The 10,417-nt window shown below is 33.4% G+C and overlaps 1 protein-coding gene across 1 annotated transcript; it reads left to right on the top strand.

Annotated features, from left to right (window-relative positions):
• Positions 1–7,125: 7,125 nt before the first annotated feature.
• Positions 7,126–9,154, top strand: HELRODRAFT_108721 (hypothetical protein). Its single transcript, XM_009033298.1, has 7 exons — positions 7,126–7,283; positions 7,425–7,560; positions 7,913–7,988; positions 8,193–8,253; positions 8,358–8,442; positions 8,722–8,843; positions 8,991–9,154. The coding sequence occupies exons 1-7, from the start codon at positions 7,207–7,209 to the stop codon at positions 9,109–9,111; spliced, it is 678 nt and encodes a 225-aa protein (XP_009031546.1). The 5' UTR covers positions 7,126–7,206; the 3' UTR covers positions 9,112–9,154.
• Positions 9,155–10,417: the final 1,263 nt, after the last annotated feature.

Below are 10,417 nucleotides of genomic sequence, written 5' to 3'. Positions count from 1 at the left end.
CGTTATTTTTGATATTTTGCTTTTCAAAGCGTTTTTTCATGGATTTTTCGTGATTTGTTTTAGAAAATATATTAAGAATAGTTTGTATTTTCACAATTTTTTTTCATTTATTTAAACAAACATTTCAGATGGGATATGCTTTTTTTTCACTTTAAAAGCAATTCATAATGGAGAACTAGTACTTTTGTCTCTCGTTTTTACTCCTTCGCTCTCTCTCTCTCTCTCTCTTTCTTTTCTTTCTCTTTTTCTCTCCCCCTTTTTTTTTAAAAGCTTTCGCTTTCTTTTTTTGAATAAGTAAATAAATAAATGTTGATATATATAGGTGCTATCAATAAGTTTTAGCCCACTAAAGAGAACATTTATTTACAAGTGAATGGTAAAAGATACTAGGATATGGTACCATTGTGGTTGCTGTTGTTGTTGAAGCTGTTGTAGTTGTGGTAGTAGTAGTAGATGTGGTTGTTGTTGTGATGTTGTTGTTGTTGTGTTGTTGTTGTTGTGTTGTTGTTGTTGTTGTTGTTGTTGTTGTTGTTGTTGTTGTTGTTGTTGTTGTTGTTGTTGTTGTTGTTGTTGTAGGAGTTGTTGTTGTTGTTGTAGTAGGAGTTGTTGTTGAAGTTGTTGTTATTGTTGTAATAACAAAATAATATAATTAAAAATAAAAATAAGTAGAATAATTAAATAATATAAATAAAAATAAGAAAAATAAAAACTAAATGATGACCCGCTGTTTTGTGAGTCGTTAGTGAAAGTTACTACAACAACACGCGTGACCTTGTAACTTTTAATTGCTAGCTGGCCTGAATGAAAGCCGATCGCGGAAAAAAAAGCATGAATCTCTTTCTGAAAAGATGATGACGTCACGGTGATGTCACCCATCACCTTTCAGAGTGAATGTTCTTTCTTATTATGCTATTCATAACTGTTAGTAATTCTATGAAGTTTTACTTACTGACTCAGGTAAGGTAGTAATTTGGCAGCTTCGAAGTATTTTAAAGTTGCTAGTGAAAGGGGTTACAAAATGGGAGGCCAGTTTTGAGAAATGCATGAATGTGCCTGGAAAGGTGATGCTGCCACTAGAGAAAAAGAGAAAAAGAGATAGAGAAAGAGAAAGAAAGAGAAAGAAAGAGAAAGAGAGAAAGAGAGAGAGAGAGAGTGGGAAGAGAGAAAAAGAATATATATGTATATATATATATATATATATATATATATATATATATATATATAAACGAAAGAAGGAAAGAGAAAAACAAAGATGGAAAGAAGAAAAAAGATTAGAGAGAGAGAAAGAGAGAAACAAGAAAAAATGAAAGAAAGAGACAGAAAGAGCAAAAGGAAAAGAAGAGGAGGATAATGAGATAGCAAGATTGTAAATAGAAGTGATTTGGATCTTCAAAAATGTTATAATAAATGCTGCATGCCCTGTCATGGGTTGGCTTTGTTATGTCTTTGCAAATTTTGTTGCATATTCAGAAATGCGTATTCGTGTATGATTACGTGTGTGATTGTGTGCGTGTGTGTGTGAATGTGTGCGTGTGTGCGCGTGTGTTTAAATGTAAACTTCTTATAAAATTGTTGCGTTCATCATTGTCCGACTGCTGTTTCCCGTATAAGCCTATTGGATGTGGACGAGGAATTACTTCCTTCTAGCACCGCCATCCATTATTCCCGACAACAACAACAAATTTATTTCTGACCTTTCTTTCTCAGCTGAATTTTATTTTCTGTAATTTATGATCATATTTCTACATCATTTTGTTCCTTGTTATTCTTTATGACTTTTTATTTTGGTTTGATATATTCTTTCGTTTGACTTCATCTTCATCTTCATCGCCAACTTTGTCTTCATTATCACGACGGCTCATGCAACTTAAGCAGCGCAAACAAATCAACTCAAACTAATACCACCACTACCCAAATCAATTATTACTACACTGAAATAGTAGTAGTAATAGTAGCAGCAGCAGTAGTAGCAGTAACAGCAGAAGTAAAAGTTGTAGTAGTAGCAGCAGCAGTAGTAATAGTGGTAGTAACCCGATAGATAGCTTATGTTTGTATGCATAAACTGTTGTGTCGTTAATTGAAATAATTACAGTCCTGGCATGCTTTGGTTTTATTGCCGCTACGATGATGGCGTCAGTGATCGTCATCATCGTCTCCTTCATTGTCGTCATCGTCGTCTTCATCATGTCAACATCACGTCATTTTGACGTCATCATCGTCGTCGTCATCATAGTCACAATCATCTTTCACTAGGGTCCTGTGACGAACGATTCGCCGTCCCCTTGACTGCATAAGTCATTTCAATGATTGTTGACGTCATAAGTATTTATAATTATTATCATCATCGTCATTATCATCATCGTCATTATCATCATCGTCTTCGTTATCATTCGCTTATCATCTTTATTACTAACTAAAATATACCACCATCAATGCGTTCGTTTATAAAAAATGTATCATTAACATTATCCAATTTTTAATATCATGATTGCTCATAAACAATTGTTATCATCATCATTATCATCCATATCATTATCGTGACGTCATTATGACATCATCATCATCATCATCATCATCATCATCATTATTATTGTGACATCATCATCATCATTATCGTGACCTCATCATCATCGTGACATCATCATCATCTTCTTCTTCCTTATTTAGGTTGCTAGGCTACTACTGAGGTGTAATCTTTCTATTGGATGAGTATTTGTTATTGGTGTTGATGATGATGACGAAGAATAAGAAGAAAATGATGATGAAAATGGCGATGACAACGACGATGATGATTTTGATGGTGCTGATAATGCCAGTGTACTTAATTTAATCGCTTTTCCATTTTGCAGAGCAATGATTAGTGGGAAATAATTTGAAAATTTATGACGTATTTCCGGTCATATATACACACACACCTACTTTCACCCTCCTACACACTCACACACACACCCACGCATACACACACACCACACACACGCATACAAACATATATACACGCACTTAGGTGTTTCTTTACAACTGTCTTCTTGTTTTATATTTTTGTACAATTAATAAGTTAATTAAACTATTTTTTTAGTTAAATACAAAAATCAAAATATTTTTTAGAATGTATTTTAATATTTTTATTATTTTATCAAAAATTTACAATAATAATGATGGTGATGATGTACTAGAAAAAAATCATAAAGAAGAAGAAACAATAGCAGACGAAGAAAAAAATTTAGATGCACGCACGTACAGACACGTACACACACACACACACACACACACACACACACGTACACACACACACACAAACACGCACACAAACATCGCCGTGCATAAATTATTTTCCCCTTCATTCCTTCACTTTCTCACTCAATCCATCTCACTGCCTTTCATCTCATTTACATTTACTTCGCAATAATTTACATTGCAACCTGATAGTACTTTTTTCCTCAGTCACGGTACTCTGCTACACTTGCTCCACCCGACACATACACTCCAGATGACACACCTTTTAGATACACACCTTGTAGATACACTCTTTGTAGATACACACCTTGTAGATACCTACCTTGTAGATACACACCTTGTAAATACACACCTTGTAGATACACACCTTGTAGATACACACCTTGTAGATACACACCTTGTAGATACATACCTTATAGAGACACACCTCATAAATACACACCACATATATACACGCGTTTACACAAACGTTTTACAATACAAGAAAAAATGTTACATTATTCCAAAGATATTAAAGAGATATTATTATTATATTTGCAAAGTGTTATTGGGGTATTTGTTATATACATATAGGTTATATGATCTAACTATAAAATTGTAAGATGATAATGATGATGATGTTGTTGTTGTTGATGACGTTGTTGATGATGATGATGATAATGATGATGGTGATGATGATTATTATTATTAATTTGCATAAACAAATAAATAAATTTACATATTAATTATAATTTAATTCGTTGATATAGCTTGAAACTAACTAATGTGTGTGTGTGTTTGTGTGCATGTGTGCATGTGTGTGTGTGTGTTTGTTTCTATGTTTATTTATTCTTGGATTTTTAATCACCTTGCTTTTAAGTCTTGTAGCAACATAACTGATGATCAAACATCCCGCTCAAACATTTGTATAAAAAGAATTTGTATAAAAAAAACAATTATTTGTATAAAAAGAATTTGTATATAAAAAAACAATTTCCTATCCTCATGACGCTGAAAAAGATAATTATGAAAGTATTGATAACGTTGATGGTGATGAGGACAACGACGATGTTGGTGGCTATGAAGACGAAATGATGGCGGTGGTTATGACGTCATAATTTGTTTGTTCTGAACGAGGACCATTTGACGGTGCACTATTTAGAGGCGTCTCTACTCGGCATTCATTCTGGGGGACGGTTCGTTTTTACTACTACTACTACTACTTCTACTACTACTACTACTACTACTACTACTACTACTACTACTACTACTACTACTGTGATAATGATTGGGATAATAATAGTAATAATAATAATGATGATGATGATAATAATAATATTAATAATGATAATGATAATGACCCTGATAACGATGAAAATTATAAGCCTTTTGATAAGTCGCCAAATTCGGCTTTTGAAATATTTTTATTGTTCACGAAATATCGATGCGTTGTTTTAAAAACTCCAAGTACTTCTACTGCGTGGGTCGTCTATAAATGTTGGTAATTTACTAGAATTTTTTATCTTCTCGCTGTGCTAACTATTGTTTTACTACGACGACTACTACTAATACTACTATTACTACTACTACCTACTACTATTTCTACTACAACAACAACTACTTCTAATACAACTACTACAATTACTACTACAACTAATACTTTACTGTTACTACAACTACCACTTCCAAATAGCACAACATAACCTGACTACATTAATTATTACAAGAATGGGCGCATAAACAGCGTACAATAGATGTACAACTCTGACCATTAACATCAGATGATAATGAAATTAATGTAAGTTACGGTGGCGCAATAAATAAGTACCCGCAAACTTTTGAACTCTGAACTTTTGAACTTTCTAAATGCTAGACGGAACTTTTACGAGTATGTTTTTGTCTATTTGTTTTTGTTTGTTTGTTTCGTCGGTGTTGTATTGTATTTATTGTTATAGTTGTTTGACTTTATCCTGATGTGCGTGTGTGTATGTGTGTGTGTGTTGATGTACGTGTGTGTGTGTGTGTGTGTGGTGCGTGTTTCGTGACAAATGTAGTATTTAGTGAGCAGAGTTAGAGTTCAATTGTGCTGTGTGGTATTTCATAAATGAAAATAAATTTCTCTGCCAGTTTGATTGAAATTTTAAAGGATTGTTAAGTTCCGTTTTAAAAATAAATTATTTTTTTTCATTTTTCAGGTGATTAAAGTTTCATTATTTGAAGAAGTTTCAATCCACTCATCTATAACACCATCCCTCTTTCCATCAACATCATCCTCGTCGTCGTCATCATCATCAGTTTAAATTTTTTTTTAACTAAGCCGAGAATTGAAATGATGAAAAAGCTATTAATCGAAGCATTTTCAACATCCTACATCCCACTATCATCATCGTCATCATCATCTTCCTCATCATCATCTTCATCGATATGCTCCTCAACTTTGAAATTCCACAGAAAAGCTCTCCTCATGCTTCTCTTCATCCACTTCATCCAATCTCCTACAACTTCGGCAGTGGCAGTTGTAGCCACTTCATCGACCACATGTCCGAACAATCCATATCTATCTAATATCTGTTCCATGTGCAAGACCATGACTTCCCTGGCGGAGATGAGCAAGTGTTGCGACTCGGAACTCGTGGTCAGCAGTTGCGTCGCAGCCCTCAAAAGCGTCATGGGGCAGGCGCAGTTGGAGTACTCGAAAAACGTGGAAGACCAAGATGAGAAGGACGACCATCTAGATGAAAGACCCGACCAAAGTGAAGCTAATGAAAATTACTTTGGACACCAAAACAAACGTCTTCAGGAAGATGACGCTGGCGAATTGACGGACGATCAGCTGTCAGAGAGAGATGATTTAGACTCTGAAGATTCCGTAGACAAACGTAGAAGTGGGTTCTTAGGCAAGCGTCGCAGAGTGTTTCTTGGCAAAAGACGAAATGGTTTCCTTGGTAAGAGGAGCGATGAAGGTAAGAGATCGAAAGTTTACCACGCTAGAACCGGCGGCAAAAGACGCAATCCCTTCTTGGGTAAACGAAGTAGCAGTTACGAGGGAGAAGATGGTGAGGGGGATAATGAATTGAGGGCTAAAAGGTCCGCAAGAATGAGAAGTGCATTCCTGGGTTGAAGTTTCCGAGTTCCAGCTTGGTGCACTGCACAACCGATTTGTGAACACTGAGTTGATGTTTAGTGAATATATGATGTTTTTATCCTGAAATAAACATTTACTCATTCATATTTATCCACAATTTAAACTTGATTATTATTAACGTATTGGCGTTATTTTTTAAAATAACCAAATACAAGTTAATTAAAATATACATGTTTATGGCTTGATGTATATTTTGGTGTAAGAAAATAGTTTCAAAAAAAAACGTTGTTATTCTTTAATTGGCAAATTAAAAAATTAAAATTTAATAGAGGTACAAAGTATCAATTCATTAAAACAAATTTCTTTTAAATTTATCTGTTCAAAAGTCAAAAACCTCACAGTTGCAGATCTAAGAATAGCTGGGGGGTCCTGAGCAGTAAAGTTATTAAAAATCAGTTAAAGTCGGTTTTTAGACAGGAACATTCACCATTTTTAGTTTACAAACATGAATAAATAATTATCGTTATAAACTATAGTCACTATAGCTCGATTATTTTGAAATGTAGCGCTGATATAGTGAATTAACCTGGTTATTTTTTACTAGGTTCATGTTGCTTTCAATCTTTTGAGCACGAAAATGTATAATTTGGTAACGGAAATGTTAAAGAATTAGTCGCTATATACGTAATAGCCCAAGATTTATCACACTATTATTTTGAATCAGAAGTCTTACAGAAAAATTAATGACTAAAATTCACTTTTCATCTTTGTTTTGTTTCTCGGTGTGTGTTTCCAAGTTCATTAACGTTATTTAATTCCATCGGTTCACGTTTTTTTGTTTTCTAACTAAATTTAAACCAATTAGCTACATTTTTTTCGGAATCTGTTTACCAATTATTTCGCTCAGAATGACGTTTTTTCATTTTGCGAACTGCGTTGCGCTAGCCTACATTCCTTACCTCATCATCTACAAAAGTTCTGGATTGTAAGTTTTTTTTTAAATTTTAATTGAATTAATTAAAAGAAAGTTTTTGGTAATTTAATTAAATTAAATATTAAATCTTTTTATCAATTTAATAAGTCATGTTTTATTTATTTTTTTCCCTAAAAATGAAACCACCCCCAGAGCGGAGTACAGCGCTTTCTGGAAGTGTGTGCAGGCCAGTGCAGCCTACCTGGTGACCCAGTTATGCAAGATGATGTTCCTAGCCACTTTCTTTCCTGCCACTGACCACGTGACTGGGCATTTCGATTTTGTCGGGGTCAGTAAGTACATTAGTGAATCATTAATTTAATTTATCTATTCATTCAGTAATGTCTGCTCATCTTATTAAAATGTCTTTGTCGTAGATTAGATGTTTTTTCTTTATTTCTTTTGTAGTCCATCTTTATATTTCGAAGGTTTCACAGACATGTTATTTGTAATTTTATTTAGTTTTAAAAGTTTTATAAAAATTCTAATAAATTTTGTAATCAATTGATCAATTAATTCTTATTTATTTTCATAGTCTCCATCCGTTATGAGTCTGACTTTATAATAATTACTATAATAATTGTTGTTATTTTATATTTCATTTTATTTTTATTTAATTTACATTTAAATTCTTATGCAAGGAATTCTTAAAAGCCACAGTAGACATAACAGATTTGTTTGGCTTGTACTTAGTGATGTCACAAATTACAGGAAAAGGTACATTACCATTGTTTTGTTACCAGTACTTACGTCTGTATACTTATGCTCAAATGTGTGTGTGTGTGTGTGTGTGTGTGTGTGAATGTGTGTATGAATGACTGTGTGTGTGTGTGTGTGTGCATGTTTAGATAAGCATATTTTACTTCTATATTAAATGAGCGTATTTGTTTTCAATCATCCATTTTGCTAATCATTGGCCAGGCCAGTTAAAATTCATGATTGCTGGAGTTGGTTGGTCGTTTGCCGAACTCCTTACAACAGGGTTGGTACTTTATAGAATTTTTCTCCCGGGTTAATTACTATTTTTCCATTTTTTTCGATCATATTTATTTTGATCATATTTATTTTTATATTATTTTTTTTCAGGTTTTTCCCTCTCTGGATTGGGGCAAGGGGCGTAGAATTTGATTGGAAGTACATTCACATGAGTTTCATGGCTAACATCAACATGGTACACATTTGTTCATTCATTCATTTATTCATTCATTCATTCATTCATTCATTATTTTTTCATTCATTTATTTATTAATTCATCATTCATTCATTTCTTAGTTTATTAAAATTAGTATTGTATCATTTGTTTGATTTTAATTCTATAATGGTTTCAGTTTATGATTACATAACATCATTATTATTATTATTATTATTTGTATTATTATTCATATTATTATTGTTGTTGTTGTTTATTTATTATTAATAATTATTTTTTATTTTTCTCTGTCTGGCAAAGGTTCAGCACATTGTGACAGCCATGCTGGTCTGGTTGTATACAAGATCCGACCTGAACAAAGCACAACTGCCCGCAGTTTTTGGACTGCTAGGCCTCTCCTGCTTTAGGACTTTCATCATCGAGTTAGTGTGTGCGTTCGTGTGTGTGTGTGCGTGCGTGCGTGTGTGTGTGTGCGCATTTATGTAGTCTATGTAGTTTTTTTTTCACGTAATTTCAATTTTTTTTTAAATAAAAATAGTTATTTTAAACAATCTTTTTTCCTCTTGCAGATTTTTAGCCCAAGTTTTTGGGGCAGGTTTGTGGTTGATACTGGCGAAGATATTAATGACATTTTTATCTGGCATCATAGCTCTGAAGATCTATGCGACTCTGCCATCTGTCAAGATGTGAAAAAACTGAAAACTTATTTATTTTTTTTTGTTCTAAATTGTTTATGATTGCTTTTTAATGATTTCAATAGTTAATTTCTTTCGTTTGTGATATAAGTTTGGTTAAGGATTTTATATTTATTTGATTGATTTGTTAGTCAAGAATGGACTGTTTTTTCAATTACTTTGAGTTCTCTAGATCAAAAATAAATCGTTTTTCGTGTGATTTTTCTCCTCTGCTTTCTTAATTTACTTACCATCATCGAACTAACACCTTAATACTCTTAAATTTGACGTGATGCCAGTGTTAAACCAATTAGAAATTGTGATTGACGTGCGCGTGTGTTTGTGTGTGTGTGTGTTAATATGTGTGTTTGTATGTGTGTTTGTATGTGTGTGAATATACCTATCTGTGTGCGCGTTTGTGTGTGTGTGTTAATATGTGTGTTTGTATGTGTGTGAATATACCTATCTGTGTGCGTGTTTGTGTGTGTGTATGTGTGTGGATATCATTTTGTTTTAAGATTGATTGTAAGGTATTCTGGCGTATTATGTTAAATTGTAAGGTATTATGTAGTAAGTTAGATGGTAATGTATCATTATGTATCATAGTACGGTAGATGTTGACGACGAATGAGGTTACGAGATCTTTGAATGATTATGTGGTGATTGTAATGGAGGCAGTGGAATAACGATGATGATGACGATGATGATGAGATGATGATAACAACTTGTGAAAGGATGATGACGAAGATAAAGGCGATACAAGGATGAATATTGCTCTCGACGGGGGCACGTAAAATACGTCATCAATTTACATTTATGTTAATTTATGTTAATTCACAGCTATGTTAATATATGTTAATTTACAGCTATGTTAACTTACCTCTATTCCAATAAGGATTGTAATGAGGACGATGACGAACGGAAATCGTAATAAAATTGCATTTGTGGTATCGTAGAGCTTGGGATTTAGGTGATTTAAATATATTCTATGTGGACATATGTCTCTCTCTCTTTTTCTCTCTGCTTTCTTTTATTCTCTCTCTTTCTTTCTCTGTGTGTTTTTGTGGCTTTTTTTGTATGGTTGGATGTTTGTATGCTTTATACGAATGTGTGTGTGTGTGTGTGTGTGTGTGTGTGTGTGTGTGTGTGTGTGTGTGTGTGTGTGTGTGTGTGTGTGTGTGTGTGTGTGTGTGTGTGTGTGTGTGGTAATATATACAAAACCTTAGTCTGAGAAACTAGATAGACTAAATGAAGTGGGATGACTAATGATGGCATGATGAATAGATGGGAATGAATGATGAAATAAAACGCCGCGGATAAAA

This window comes from Helobdella robusta (assembly GCF_000326865.2).
Source record: "Helobdella robusta unplaced genomic scaffold HELROscaffold_9, whole genome shotgun sequence".
Taxonomy (NCBI): Eukaryota; Metazoa; Annelida; class Clitellata; order Rhynchobdellida; family Glossiphoniidae; genus Helobdella; species Helobdella robusta.
The sequence above is the reverse complement of the archived record's forward strand: the minus strand, read 5'-3'. Positions and strand labels throughout refer to the sequence as shown.